The sequence below is a fragment of the Pelodiscus sinensis genome, chromosome 6 (assembly GCF_049634645.1).
Source record: "Pelodiscus sinensis isolate JC-2024 chromosome 6, ASM4963464v1, whole genome shotgun sequence".
Taxonomy (NCBI): domain Eukaryota; kingdom Metazoa; phylum Chordata; order Testudines; family Trionychidae; genus Pelodiscus; species Pelodiscus sinensis.
In genome coordinates, this window is record NC_134716.1 from 8,819,696 (window position 1) to 8,835,976 (window position 16,281).

Here is a 16,281-nt window from a genome sequence, read left to right on the forward strand (position 1 = left end):
AGAGGGCTCCTTGCGCAAGAGCTACACTCCTGTTTTTTAAAAAAAAAAAAGTGTAAGCCCTCTTGCACAGGAGCTGTCACGCAAGCAGGCAGTGTGGATGCTCAGCAAGGATTTCTTGCGCAAGTAAGCCCTATGGCTAAAATGGCCACCAGAGCTTTCTTGCGCAAGAGTGTCCACCCTGCCATGGGCACTCTTGCGCAAAAGCACAGCTCGCACATGGCTGTGTGGATGACTTCTTGCACAAGAACCCTTGCGCAAGATGTTCTTGCGCAAGAAGCCGCCAGTGTAGACATAGCCTAGGTGTGTGGTTGCAGGCTCTGAATTGGGCAGGAGAGTGATGGCTGATCCCGTGAGGTATAACTGATCAGAATCTGGTCCCCAATGTATAGTAAGCTAAATAATCAGACTTTAAAAAGTGCTCACTACCCAGCAGCTTCCAGACTCGGTCTGCTTATTTAGCTCCTAAATTAGAGCTGCTGTGTGCTAAGCTCTCTGGAGAAACTGGCCTTAAGTTTCCTGTTTACTGCAGAATCTGCTCACTATAGAGGTGAACAAATATCACAGGAAAAAAAACGTGGGGAGGGATTTTTAGAGACACCTACAGGGACTTAGGAACACCAGTCCCACTGATTTGAAAATTAACAGGACTAAGCTTCCGTAAGCACTTTGGAATGTTCCTCCACAATACTAAATGCTTCGCTGTGCCTTACATGAAAGCAAAATGACCCATTAGTCATTCTCATTCACTCTTGCGGGGGGGGGGGGGTTGGGGAAGGGAGTAATGACGTAATGACGAAAAAATGTGTTCCCACAACTTTTTTCCATCTATAGGTGGAATAAGTTTTGTTCTGTGCACCAAGGCATGTGAAGATGTGCACCACCAATTAAAAACACATGCTGCTGGCTGTGGGTGCTCTGCTAATCCACTCGGCAGCATTAGAATCTCTCCTAGATGGCCGCCCAAGTGCTTAACTTACAGGGAAATCTGCCGGAAAAGTCCCGAATCAATAACCAGTGTTATGTGGGAATATTCTTTTCCCCTCGGTGCTAAACTATCATATGAGCAACTCTGTTAAAAGGAATATTTCCATGTATAAGCTTCAGAATGAAAAGTTTGTCTCTTCCTTCAGGCAGACAATCCTTTTGAAAGAATAACTATCCAATCAAAAAGCAGCTGAGATGTTGACTTGCCCAATGTCAATTAGTGATCGAAGGCAAGCATAAAACTCTTTGCTTGAACTTCTAGACCACGATTTCTTACACAATAAATGTAGCAGTGCAAATGATGAAAGCGTATTGCATGTATATGTGCAACACTATTGGGTCTATTCTCCTCTTTGCCTGTACACATGTAAAATGCCATTCTAATAACACCAGTGGAAGCTACTTATATAAATCCTTGTGCATGGAGACTGCTGCCAAATGAACTGAGTTGGTTCCAGAGTAAATATTCATCTGACCCAGACTTTAATCTGTTTTTGTTAGGTCAATGGCAAAAATCTAAACATAAGTAATCAAACCGCTGTATATGACTGCTCACACAGGAGCTGGCCTGTCCCTGGGTCAGACATTAGCATTCACTCTTGTTTTTCATAGCAAATATTTTCAGGTCCCTTTTGGGCCGTAAGATTGATTTGGATATACTCTTAATTTGGTGGTTGTTTAAACAGACTTAAGTTGCCTTCAGCTGGGTGTGTTAGTCGGCTCTAGCGAAGTAGTGCTGACACTAGTTCACCTCTGGACTCTTGTCAAAGGAAATTTCAAGGTTCTCCAAGAAGTGAAAAGCTTGACCCAGGCGGAGGCTCACTTCCCTGGGATTTAATCTTCAACTGATGCCCCAGCATAGTAGTAGCAGTGGACTACCCAATAGGGGCTCGTCTACATTGGCCCCTTTTCCGAAAGGGGCATGTTAATTTCAGAGATCGTAATAGGGAAATCCGCGGGGGATTTAAATATCCCCTGCAGCATTTAAATAAAAATGTCCGCCGCTTTTTTCCGGCTTTTAGAAAAGCCGGAAAAGAGCATCTACACTGGCCCCGATCCTCCGGGGAAAAAGCGCCCTTTTCCGGGGGATCTTATTCCTACTTCAAATAAGATCCTCCGGAAAAGGGCGCTTTTTCCGGAGGATCGGGGCCAGTGTAGACACTCTTTTCCGGCTTTTCTAAAAGCCGGAAAAAAGCGGCGGACATTTTTATTTAAATGCCGCGGGGGGATATTTAAATCCCCCGCGGATTTCCCTATTACGATCTCTGAAATTAACATGCCCCTTTCGGAAAAGGGGCCAATGTAGACGTAGCCCCCGTGTATATGGGATAAGGAAGAAAGTGAGGGCCTGATTCTCATGTATGTTAAGGCCCCTCCAAGGCACTGCCGAAGCAGTGTAAATGAGAATCGGGGATAAGTGGTGACTAGCCCTTCTGCCAAGGGTGCTAGCCCCAGCGTCCTGGCCAGATTGGAGTTGAGCTTATTTGCCGTGTGTCTGTAAAACGTCTCTCCTGCTTCACTTAGATCTCTTGTTCTCCTTTTTCCTGCTCTTAGCTGTTGGGTAGAATATAGTACCACTCTGCAGCTGCTGTGTTGTGCCCCAGAGGTCCACTGATGGTCAAAGCTATTTCTATTGTTAGGGTTTCTGGTTGGTTGGTTGGTTTTTTTTGGCGGGGGGGGGGGGGGGGATTTATTTCATTTTTCAAGATTTATCTTTGGCAGTTGGAGGGTTTTTTGATGCAAATGTTCAAACCTGGGGAGGGAGGCTGGGGGAATACCTTTGTGTCTGTATATAATAAGAATTAATCTCTATGAAACACACAATGAAGCATTAACATAGTACACAAACAGCACCATGTTGAAGCACACTAGAGAAGCTTTAGTGCTCATCAGCAGGGTCTATGCACATCAAACATGCAACATCTCTGTGTACTTTATAAAACACGCCCCTGTAGTCTGTCCTGCAGACCCTTGCGCTCTTGCTGGTTTTCTTTTCTTTTTTTTTTTTTTTTTTAAATGGGATGGCTTTGTAGTTGTTGAGCAATTAAAACCTAAAACCAGAAGCCCTGATTAATAGCATGGACTCTTTAAGAATCTCTTTATCTATTCAGTCCTTTTAAAAACATAACAAAATTGAGCCAACTGTGACCTGTCACTGAATCAAAGCAAGCACCAAATGCAAACAAGACACACGTCTAAGGATGCTCTTCCTGACTTTGTTCATAGGAGTGAAGGGAATGGCTGTGTTGCCCGAGGATCAGAGAGGATCGTGCTCATGTGAGAGCCCTGAAACAGCAGTCACTGGAATGGTAAGTTCATATTCACCCTCTACATAGCTGCAAGTTATGGATTTATGGAAACCAACAGTAGGTGAGACAGTGATGGCAGAAATCTCTTTGAGAGGAATAGCTTATCCATGTAATCTGCCTGCTACTCAGACTTGCTGCAGGTGGGTCCTATCCTAAATATTGCAAGCCCTGATGCAACAGTGGGATTTCGGAGGACTGTTTTTCTGATATAACTGAAATATTTGAATTTCTAGCAGAGGTGATGGCAACACAGATTGGAGCATTTAAAAACAAGCAACTCTTCAGGCTGTTCTCACAAGTGCCAGGTCTGTTTTTGCCCAGGAAAATAATTTCAGCAGGTCATGGCAAAAATAGGCTTGAGTTAGTTTATATGAATGACTCCGTCCCCTGCTCTCCAGTAGACCCTTCTCAGAGCTCTCTGCTCTTCTGAACCAGAAGAGCAGGCCTGAACCAGATTGGTGGTCTCTAGTTTTCCAGGGCTTAGATGTAGACACCACAGCATGTGGAACTGCTCAATAACATAGGAAAGGCACACGGACAGCGCCACGTTATACCTACACAACCGTCTTAATCTGAGCCAGGTGTGCAAGGTGCTGATGGGTTCCTGAGATGTTGAGTGCCCTCTCTTGTTGGAGAGGCATGACCAGAGGTGGACATTCCTGGGCTGTTCTTTGCTTATGTCCCTACTTAAAACTAATAAAAGACAGTTCTTCACACAGCATGTAGTCAACTTGTGGAACTCCTTGCCAGAGGAGGCTGTGAAAGCTAGGACTAGAATAGAGTTTAAAGAGAAGCTAGATAATTTCATGGAGGTTAGGTCCATAAAAGGCTATTAGCCAGGGGATAAAATGGTGTCCTTGGCCTGTTAGTCAGAGGCTGGAGAGCGATGGCAGGAGACAAATCGCTTGATCATTGTCTTCAGTCCACTTTCTTTGGGGCACCTGGTGCTGGCCACTGTCGGTAGACAGGATACTGGGCTAGATGGACCTTTGGTCTGACCCAGTACGGCCGTTCTTATGTTCTAACTTCTAATGGATGGTGCAGGCAGATGCTGTTGTCTGAAAATTGGACTAAACTAAAAGATGGGGGCGGGGAAAATTGTTGTGCTTAAAAGAAGCACCTGGGATCTTTTTCAGGGGGATAAGGCAACACACCACATTTATTGAACATACACAGATCAATCAATACTTTATCATGCATATGATACATTACACTCCTTCACTGTCTCACGCATGCACACTCCATCTTGCTGTTACCAATAGTTGCTCCCCCTAACTGCGCTGGCCAGGTTAGTTAGTTGGGGGAGGGGTGGAGCCGGGCTTCTGCCAATCTGGATCGATGCTCCGATGTTGACGAGACGAAAACCCGGGGTCCCTCTGCAAGATGCCTCATATTTATTCCTCTCATGCAGCTGATTAGTCATCACCGTGCCTTTTTTAATGCTGCTTCAAAGAGGGTCCTTTAAAGGCAGGCACTTGCTGCTTGACTCCCAGGACAAGTCTATATGTCAATGAGCTCACTTCACAGGTATTGTCTTGGATCTGGCTCCCAGCTCTTCTCCACCCTTGCAACTGCTGCTGGAGATGCTCCCCTTTCAGTCTCCAGTCGCACCTCATTCATTTCAACAGGGCAATCAAGGAAAGGGGAGAGATCGATTCTACTCCTAGCAAAAGACATTTTTCTTTACCTTAACTATTCCTAAGACCTATAGCATAAAGAGCTTGATACAAAATTTCTATGGAAAAGACTGGATACAAGGTTTCTCTTAATACAAGGATTCTATAAGAAAGCTTAACATAAAGATATATCTAAAAGAACAAGATATGTATATATAAAATCTCTTAATACAAAGTTATCCAAGAATGATACATGGTTATATAGAAATGTTAACAGATTTATCCACAAAATAAAGGACTGAAGTCAATGGGCAGTGGAGGAAGTTAGCACTTTGTAAAATCAGGACATGTGATTTTTTTTTTTTTTAATATTTACTGGTTGTAATACATGGGGAAACATCATATCTTGGACCGTGTGTGTCCATCCGTCCCAGAGTCTTTAAATTTCTGAGCCCAGGTAGCTTCAAGTAGGGACCAATAAAATAGCCACAAATCTACATATTAGACACAAGCGCTTCAGGTATTAGGATGTGTGCAGAAACCGTCTTCTTTAACGATCCCACACATTGCTTAGTGCCACTGGCAGTGCATTTTAATAGGAAAGCAGACACTGTTTTCATTGACACTTTGTGAACCGGGTGGGCAAAGGGGACAGGTGCCCTGAGGCCTGGCAATTTAAAAGGGCCCAGGGTTCTGGGTGGTAACTGCCACTACGGCAGCCATGACCGTGGTCAGACCTCCAAGGGTCTTAAAATTGCTGCCCAAGTCCTGGGCTACCTGGGTGAGCCTGCCCCCACCGTTCCCAGGGGTCTGGCATGTCTGTCCCTAGCCCTGATGTGATGTTACAGGAATCTCTAAGATCATCATAGAACCCTTACTGGCATCTATTGGAATCTGATATCCAGAGCTGAAACTTTCACTCAAAGTTGCTAACTTTAGCAGAGCTTCACATACTGCAAGGAAAAGTCTGAGGTTTATATCTTGCAGATTACAGACTGTAACTAGTTTTGTGCTAGAGTATGAAACCACCAGGCATCATCTGCTTTTCTAAACTGCAGTTTGCTGAGATGTAAACCCCATTCTGTGGAATCCCTAACACCATTCTCCTAGCTGCTGTTAACCAATGAAATGATGGATGTTAATACAAAGAAGCATGACTGGTTCCCATTTTGGTTAAGCCCAAAAAGCTGGGTACAGCTATTGCTATACAGGCAGTCCCCGGGTTACATGGATCCGACTTACATCAGATCCCTACTTACAAACAAGGTGAGGCAACCCCGCACTAGCTGCTTCCCCCCAGCAGACCAGGGAGACGCGAAGCTAGCGCCCCCCCCCCCCCCCCCCAGCAGACCAGGGAGACGCGGAGCAGCTTTTCTCAGCAGACACCTCAGCTTGAGAATAAAGGACTGAGGGAAGTGAGGTGTGGGAGAATAAAACTGAGCTCTGGAGAAATGTTTGGCTAGAGTTTCCCCTTCAATATGTACCAGTTCCGACTTACATACAAATTCAACTTAAGAACAAACCTACAGTCCCTATCTTGTACGTAACCCGGGGACTGCCTGTACTGGTTTTAGATCAGCTGAGCAACTACCTTGTATGCTCCGTTGATACTACCACCATAAACCAAATCTGCATAGCTCCATTGATACTACCACCATAAACCAACTGAAGAGCTGGTCCATAAAATTCCTCCCAGCCTAATGAAACCTAGGATCGTAGGACCAAATTGTGAACTAGGTCATGCACATGTAACTCCCGTTCAAGTCAATGGGACATCTGTGCAGATTAACAGAGCACAGAAGTGTTACAGTGAAGATAATAAAGACCTAATAAGCCCATATCAATTCCTTGCCAAGGACAAAGTAGAACCCCCAGTGAAAGATGTACAGTATTAGACATTTAACTGCTGGGCCTTGTGACTAAATGTAGTACAGGTTAAACTTTTCTAGTCTGGCACTCTCTGGGCCAGCATGATTTTAATTAGCTGAATGTCCACTTTATCATGGGTGTGGCCAAGTTCCCCGTGGCCCCATATAGTTTTACAGCCACCCATTCCTGGCTTTCAGTGTCTTGTGCTGTTCTTTAGCTCTAATTTTCCCCTAATGTCTTGTAAGAGCCAAGTGAGCAGTGGCAGTGCTGGTAATGCTGCTAGACCATATTGACCTCCTGTGGTACAGCAAATTCTCTGGTTTAGCATCGGTCAGGTCCCAACAGGCCCAGCCAAAGAGATTGCGGAGCCCAAGGCAGAGAGGCTGGGTTGCAACTCCCAGACAGGGCAGTGAGTGAGTGGCTAGGTGGGCAGCGCGGGGCCCTGAACATGCGGGGCCCTGAACATGCAGGGCCCTGAACATTCAGGGCCCAAGGGAGTTGCCTTGCTCCCTTTGCCCTAAGGCTGGGCCTGGGTCCCAAGTTTGCCAGACTAGAGAGGCTTAACCTGTATCAATCTTTGTTCATGGGGGGCCATGTTTTAACAGTGTCAGCTGGCTACAGGTAATGCCTTCAGGGCCAACCAAGCCAGGCCTAAGAGCCAAGATGAAGTTCATGAAGACTCAGTTTAAGAAAAATCGTACTGCAAATCACTACTTTCTTGATCTGCTTGAATAATATGGTGTGATGCTTTCTTAATGATGATGTTAGAATAAAACGTGTTCTGCTATTTGAGACCTTCTTGTAGTGCTAGTTCAAACCGGAGATTGTGTGTGGGTGGTATCAACTGCAGCTGTTTTCTTTATTCTTCCAACCTCCTTACTGCTTAATGGGAGAGAGTTGACATCTGCGTATACCATTCTGTTCTTCCTCTGCAGGGTTTGCTTTACAAGCAGTTGGGAAGCTCATTGTAGGCAACCTGTCACTTCAATTGCAGATTTTTGTAGCAATGCCTCGTCCGTAGGTAGGCTGTATTGGAATCAAAGCTCTAGTTGTAACTGATCCTAGCCAGCGGATTGAATTACCTTTCAAGAGACGTGCAAAAACTGGAGCCAGCAGCTCAGATAATCCCTTGAGCTCACAATTTTGGCTTTGCTGCAGTGGAGATCTTTGGAAGCAAACAGTGCTTTCCAGAGACCACACCTCTGAGAAGCAGTTCAAGGGCCGTCTTAAGATAGATCTACTCTCATGGCGGCGTATAGAGTCAAACACTGCATGCCACCCTAGCACAGGCATAACCGCGTAGACCATAATGTTTAGCCGAACACAATCACGACATCTCAGAACCTTAGGCTAGGTCTGCACTAAAGGGGAAAGTTGAATCCAAATATGCCTCTCCAGCTATGTTAATAACAAAGCTGGAGTCAATGAACCTTGATTCAAGTTTCCACGCCATCTCCACAGCAGGAGGCCGATGGGAGCAAACACTCTTGTCGGCTTCCCTTATTTCTTGCAAGTGCAGGAGTACTGGCTGTTGACGGGGACACCCTCTGAGTTTGATTTAGAGAGTCTTGACTAGACTTGCTAAATCAAATTCCTGAAGATTGATTGTGGCAGCATCACTGTCCTGTTGAGTGAAGATCTGGCCTTAGGGTAGAAAACCATGCAGATTACTGAATTGCTTGGCATGTATGTATTCTGCTGCAGGGAGCTGCCAGAGTCTTTCTATGTTGTAATGAAAAGCCCTAGCAGCTCCTAGAACTGCCAGTCTTTTCTCATTGCTGCCTCTCTGCCAGAGTCTTTCACTGCTGCACGTATGCTGTGCACCACTGTCTTTCACTGCATTATGTAGCTAGGCATGCCCTACACGCCCCCATAAGTGGCCAGGCATAGACAAGGCATCATTGTGCAGCCTCCTAGTTTAATAAACCATTGAAGAGACCAAGTATGTTCATCATGAGTAGTTCTGTGGCCTCTGTTACCATGTTCTGGCTACATCTACACTGCAGCCTTTTGCTGGCAGGGTATGCTAATGAAGCACTCATTAGCATTTGTCACGCTGTCATTTGCATATTCTGTGCCGATGTGTTTTGCACAAAAACCCCTTTTTCACAAGAGCCTCAAAAAAGGAGGCATAAGGATCTTGCACAAAAGGGTTTTTTGCGTAAAACGGACCCGTCGACACTGCTTGTTTTTGCACAAAAACCTCTTGCGCAAAAAGCATCGGCAGAGAATATGCAAACCACAGTGTGACAAATGCTAATGAGTGCTTCACCAGCATACTATCTACCAGCAAAAGGCTGCAGTGTAGTCGTAGCCTCTGAGTCCCTTAACACCCTTGCGAGGCAGAGAAGTGCTATTCCCCATTTTGCAGTGGGGATGTGAAGCTAATTGACTTGCCCAAAGTCCTGCAGGGCATGACTCCTAAGTCCTAGGCTTCCGCCCTCACCACTGGTCCAATTGCTTCTGCTTTATTGCCAGAATATTTACCAGTGATCCAGGCCCTGAATCTACATTGATGATAACCTACACTAGCAGGACATGAAAAATGGTCCCACAAGCTCTGGACAGTTTCGCTCTCTTAAAGTGGGCTGCTGGTACTATAAAACCTAAGGCCACAGCACCAAGAACAAGGCAAAGAGGAGGGAACTGACTCTTTACAGTGTGGCCTAACTTGGCAGCAGTGACCAGTGACTTGAGGTGCTTCATGTTTTGGATGTTCAGTTTTAGACCTCTGAAGGAGCCCTGACTGTCAGAGTGGATACTGAGTTCTCAAGGCGCTGGGCCCCCACATCCCTGAATCTTTTAAAATGTACACCTGCACGTGTGGTATAAATTCCTCCACCAATTGGTACCACATCTTGCCATCATTCTGGGCATCAACCCTGCAAGTCATTAAACATTCTGCGTTAAACCCAAAGGTAGGGTAGGAGCCCATTTCAAAGAGCAACTTAATCTATTTTAGGTCGCTAAAGCCATCCCCAGCAGGCTCCTGCCCATTATAATATTATGCTCCATAGGCCAAATTCTCTTCTTACAACAGTTATGACCACATTAATGCTAGTCAGTGAGTCTGGATTGATGCCATGGAGAGGAGACTCTGAATCTTTTATGGAACTTCTCAGGATTGCGAAACTAAGCATTCATTTTCAGTTATGTCCCTTGCTAATTGCTCTTGCTCAATCTCCTCCACAATATCAATGCAGCATTGGTAGGGGAGCTGAAAGCAATGGGAATTGTCAAAAGCTATTACAGCCATGATGTTTGACCTGTGGAATTGTAATTTCATTCATGTGCCTCACCTTTGGCAGTTCCCAAGCTAAGTAACAAAACTGTCATGTCATGCTTGTGTGTAAATGTACCCACCTGGCTTCATGCCCAAAGACAAATAACCATGCCCACTCAGAATGTAACCTAATGAGATATCAAAATGCAAAGTGTCTGGTAGAGGAGAACTGGATTTCCATATAGATTGCAGTCTGCTTTAATTAGCAGGTCTACAGTCGGATACTAGTATCCACTATAGTTACATTTTGCATGATTTCACTTATGATGTGGGGAAAACACGGTGAATCTAAAAACTCCATCTTCTGCTCAATATGGTGAGATGTGTGCTTATCCGACATGGGTTTGATCCACAGGCCCCCTAGTGTCAACGGGACTTTTTCCTTTGTAGTTCAAGAAAAGAGCTGTTTTTATCACTAGAGAACTAAGAAGAATTAATTTTCTTACTCTATCATGAAGTTTCCTCAGAAGTACTAAGATCTTCTGGGTAGCCTTGGTTTCTTCACTTAACTATTCCAGTTTGATTTGATCTTGTCTCTTCCTTAGCCAATGCCATATCCACTGTTTGTGACCATTCTAACATCGTGAGGGCTGGGACTAGCTTGAATCTTCATAGACTATACCCTGGGTATGCGGAAGGCTAGATGTAGATGTCTACAGGTAGGGAAGACAGCTTAATTTATTAATTGTAGCTTAAAGCCCCTGAATCTTCCATATTAACTAATACCTTTATCAGAAGGGCTTCTTAAAGACTTTAGCAGCATGGAGACAGAAAAGGTTAGTAATATGGCTTAACACTTTTAAAAAATACTAAGGGTCTTACTAGACAAAAATAATATAGGCTCAGTTAACCTCTGTGACTGTCTCTAATGTTATGGCCACGGTCAGCAACCTTGTGCCTGCTGGCCTTATAATCAAAGGGTAATTGAGTCCTCACATTGATATAGTTGAATATTTACCCTTAATAAGCTAGTGGTAAAATAATCATCCAGGCACCATACTGCAAATTTAAACCTACGAGGGTCCTAAAATCTTTATTTCCATGCTGGAGGTGAATGTAAGAATTCCCCTGCACATAAGATTTTTGAAACATTTTCTTTCACATCTAATAGACTGTATGCAGTAGTAAGATAAGCACGTCTTCTCTTCAGTGTGGAGAAGCCAATTCTTGGAACAGTACAGGTTGCATTATGCTCTGTGCAACGTAAAGGGGAGAGGTGGGAATCCAAGCCCATCCACTTAACGTTATCCGAACGGCTTATTAGGCAGTCAAATAGGCATAATTTTAAAGGGCTCCCTCCACCTTCTTTGTCTCTCTCTCCTGTGGCTTTCCATTCTGTCCATATCTCCCAGGGCTTTGTCTGTGGCTCTGTACTCTATCCATGGCCAACTTCATCAGGTCACACTGCTTCAGCTGTTCATCACCCCGTAGTTAATTATTGCTGCTCCCTCTCTCCATTCAGCCTCCCATCGCCACTTGCCTCTTGTCTTCCTAGATGCCCTATTATATCACCATCTCAAAATTAAGATTGCACAGACCATTCCTCCCCATCAATTCTATACCATACCTGTATTTATTTCTCCCTGTTTCTCCTTTGTGTCACTGCTGTTGACTTTATAACCTCCCTTTTCCTCTCTCTAGTAGAGATGGGAACGTATACCCATGTACACAGTTACACGCCCCACCTCCCCCACCGCCCCCGCTGCTGCCTCTGTATCAGAGGTAGCAAGGGGAGGGGAGAAGGTGGGACCCAGTACACACAGGGAGCAGGCTTTTAAACTGGCTCCCCGTACATAGCAGCTCCTGTGGAGCCATCTGCTCTCCCCCTCCACCGCCCCGCTGGCTGCTGCCTGTGTCTACATATCCTTCCTTGATGCATATCTGATAGAGAGGCAGCAGCACGGTGGGGCAGGTAGGGTGAAGAGGTGGGAACTAGTGCTCATAGGGAGCTGGCTTTTAAACCGATTCCCTGCACGTTCCTGCTCCTGCCTGCACTCCCTATGTGTGAATGTGTAACCGCTACAAACTTACCTCAATCATAGAACACTAGAACTGGAAGGGCCCTTGAGAGGTCATCAAGTCCAATCCCGTGCCCTCCTGGCAGGACCCAGCACCATCTGCCAGCCCTGATGTCCATCTAACCTGCTCTTAAAGGTCTCCAGCGATGGGCATTCCACAACCTCCCTAGGCAACTTATTGCAGTGTTTAACAACCCTGACAAGATGATTTTTCCAATGTCCAACCTAAACCTCCCTTGCTGCAGTAAATAAACACATATTAGCATCCTTAAGGCCTACCAACTTTTTTACTATATAATGCACTCTCCCTATCATACCACATTCTAGGCCTAATGCTGCCAGGTTTTTTTCTGCTACCTCTTCCAAAATCCACTTTTCCCCTTCCATTCTGATTCTCACCTTCACTACAGCAGCATCCTCTAAACTGGACTCACCTTCAATCTATCCAAAATACTACTATCTGAAATCTTTCTTGTCCACTCCTACTCACATCCCAATTCTCTTCATAGCCTCTCAGGGGCTTCTCACCTTGTACACCAGATAGACAATCGCTTATGCTTCAAGCGGGTTCTAAGCAGTCCCTCATTTCACTTCCTGTCACTTCTACACGTGCTTTTGCCAAATCTCCTTAACTGCCTCTTGGGATGACTTTGTCCACCTGCATCTTCCTGCAGGCTGACCTTTAATCTTGAAACCAGCATCTTAGTCCAGCCCATCACTCTTCAATTCATTATACTGCAATGGCACTAACAGTACCCATTAGGGATCTGAGCTTTAGTGTTAGGTGCTATAAACACACAACAAAAAGACTTAAAACCGCCTTCAATGCACAAGGACACGTCCTCCAAACAAGAAGCTTGCATCTTGAAATGGGACACACACATCCCTTCAGAGAACCTGTTTAAAAATAACACTGGCCCTATACACCAGATTCTCACATACCACCCTGCGCTGGAATCCAAACAGGATATCATTAAACAATAGTGACCCCACACAGTCAAATCTTCCCTAAAACTTTCCTCTTTTCTGGCATTCAGACAACTCCCTCTTCAAACTCATCAGAAGCAAGCTTCTCTCCTGGACCAACACAAATCAAGGTGGTGACACCGCACCCTTGCCATAAGATAGGTCTCCAAGAATTGCCTGTTATCACCATTCACCACCGCTCTGATTATCAGTCCCCCCCTCCGCAACAGTCTGACACATTCCTATAACACATGGTGTACCCCATCCAGTGCACCAGATGACTCAGTAACTGACTGATCCAAGACATTCACTGTGTACTTGAATGAACTCGCTCAAAAAAAGGCAAACACACTAGCACCTGTGGGTGACTGCTTCTCAGAAAACAATCATTCCATAGTTGACCTTTAGTCCTCATCCTCAAAGGAAAGCTGCACTACACCTTCAAGAGATGAGCATAAATTCATAACTTTGCGAGACACTAAAAACCCTGGACTCCATAAAGACACTGGATTTATGGCTGATTACAACAGTCCATAACCTACTAACCTCCCTCTGTCCTGTGACTGCAATGTATTAACTGCCCAATTCACTTTGAGTTAACACGATTCATCTTTCAACCTCTGCTTAATGGTCTGCTCAGCTCTGGATGTAGCTGTGCCACTTGAGACTTGTCTATACTTTGAAATGCCAGTGTAGTGCTTCAGCAGAGAGGGTATCAACGCTGACACAGCAGAAGTTTTTTTGGGCTGTAGCTAATCAAATTCCCAGAGAGGAGGCAACTAGGTAAACAGAGGCAGAGGTACCATAGGAAAAGTCAGAGCAGGGATGTAGACTGGGGTAAAATTGTGTAGAGTTTCTCAACTTTTATTGCTGTAGATCAGTGGTCCCTAACCTTTTGGGGCTGCCGCATGTCCGGGGGCGGATCCTCCACAGGCGCTGCCTGGCCAGGGCACAAGAATGGCTGGAGCTGGCCCTGATCACTCGGTGGGTGCACATAAGTGCCCCAGCAGGCACCATGGTGGGGACCACTGCTGTAGCTTGATGACTGCATTATCTAACTCCTGGGCGTGCCATGAAAGTGTATACGCAATTTTTCCAAACAACTGCAGCAAAAACTCTTAATTGTGACACGTGCTATGAATTTCTTAGGGTTAGATTGATTCGTTACCTTGCTCCAAACTACAAAACAAGCTGAGGGCTGAATGGTGGGACTTCAATTGGAAGGTTGGGAAAATACTTTAATGTTTCATGCTTTTATTTTGCTAGTGATGTAACTTAAGTAGGATCCTACCATGAGTAGCTACCCACTCTGATGGGACTGATTTATGAATTCACCTGTATTGATAGGATTAGGTGTGTAATTGTAGGGTTGATGAAACAGCTCACACAACCAATGCTGTGACACTATTCCCCCAAAAGTCTCACTGCAGCCATATGTGATTGCGTGATCAGGGTTTGTGTGATAAATACTGCATGTTTGTGTAACTAAGAGGGATGTAAGCCTTGGAGCCATCTAAGTAATATAAACATTTACAATTATTAATACCTCAGTCAAGACTGAGCTCCCACTGTTAGTAGCAGTACAAACACATAACAAAACACACTCCCTACCCTGAAGATCTTATCTAAATTGACAAGAAGAGTATGTGACTGTCCTTAAAGCCTGCAGTAGGCCAATGACAGAGCCAGGAATAGGACTTCTGACTCCCACACTTGTTCTGTATCTACCAGACCAGTGTTGCTCTGTAATATTAAGCATTCTACCCATGTATTGAATATAAAGCACTTCTGAATGTGACCTCCAGCTTTCTCATAGCTCTGATGCTAGCTGACTGGCTCACTGCCATTACTGGGCTCTTATGGAGTGCACGGAGGATGCACAGGAGTTCTATTTTTTTCCTTTCAGACAAATAGTCAGTGCAAAGATGTGTGGTCCTTCATTCACATTATCCGCATAGCGTGCTGAGTGGGAGGGGGAGGTTCTCATCTCCATTTTTTTGGCAGCTATTTTTTAAATCTGCATTGCAAGGAAAACCCGCTCCTCTTCCTCACTGAACACTGAGGCTGGAGACTAACAGATAAGACATCATCTTTCAGGGTCACGTTTCCTTTCCTTTCATAATGGGAGAAGACATGAGAAAAGAAGCCTGTTACCAAGAGCACACACTGCTTTCCAGAACCACCTGGGTTTAAAGAAAGCATTTTCCCTTCCTTGGTTATGAGGCCTAGTACCGGGCCCCCAATACTTGCATGGAAAGAATTTCTTCCTTTTAAGATGTTCTCAGTTCCTGATGTGTCCCCCCAGACGTGTTCAAAGCTGAAGGCACATTCTTGGTTCAATCAGCATACACGTCACAAATCATTGCAACTAGGATTCCTAGGTATCTATGAACATCTCCCTTATTACTGAAAGGATGACTTAGCTTCATGTCAAGGTTTCCATCTGCCCCCATGGGAGTATGGGCCACTAACTGCAAGGAGGGAGGGGGGATAGCCCTTCCTCTTGGCCCCTTCACCCACTTCTGACTTCCTTTACTATTCCTTCCTCTGTTTTTCACCCTGCCCAAGTTGAGGAAATCTTTGTTCCTCAGCCAGTCAAAGTTACAGTTCTATTTCTAGCCTGAGGCCATGACTGAGGACAGGCAGTCTGTGCCCTAGGACAGCTGATGGGGGGGCAGACGGAGTGAGTATAAGTGAGCACTGTTACATGCTTAAAAGGAAGCCTTTTCTTCCCATAGAACGAACGGAAGTTTTGTATCTGTAGTTCCCACTGACTTCAGGAAGAGTATCAGACCATGGGAGAGCTTGAATGGCCTGACTGCATGTGCTGGTACTGAAAACGGGCTCAATCCTAGAGCCCTTAGGCAAGTTTCAATCATTCCTTCTGTCAAAATGATGCAACAAGCCATGCTATTTTTAACTTGGGATTTTTCCCATTCCTATATAATACACAGTGCGTATGACTCCCCACATTTGCAGGTGCCCCTGCAACAAAAATCCCCCCCAATTTGGAGACCTCCACAGAGGATGCACTTCAAGGCCCTTCACGTAGATGCTCTGTAGTACTGATCCGGGCCCTCCCTGTCCACGTGCAGCAGCGAAGAGGTTCGGGGAAAAGTTGTCAAAGCCAATGCTTTTTGCAAATTAGCAGTATCTTGCCCTTTAAGATGTCTACTGGCTTGCGTGGGAACAAAGATATGGATAGTGCTGCTTCTCTTCCAAAACTATGGAGCACC

At 45.1% G+C, this 16,281-nt stretch overlaps 1 protein-coding gene across 7 annotated transcripts in view; it reads left to right on the forward strand.

Annotated features, from left to right (window-relative positions):
- The window catches only part of PALM2AKAP2 (PALM2 and AKAP2 fusion), a 356,683-nt gene that overhangs the window by 199,865 nt on the left and 140,537 nt on the right, over positions 1-16,281 (forward strand). For all 7 annotated transcript variants that reach the window (XM_075931391.1, XM_075931393.1, XM_075931392.1 and 4 more), the window contains one exon: positions 3,211-3,293. In XM_075931391.1, coding sequence (XP_075787506.1) covers positions 3,211-3,293 — 83 coding nt within the window. The remainder of the gene's footprint in view (positions 1-3,210; positions 3,294-16,281) is intronic.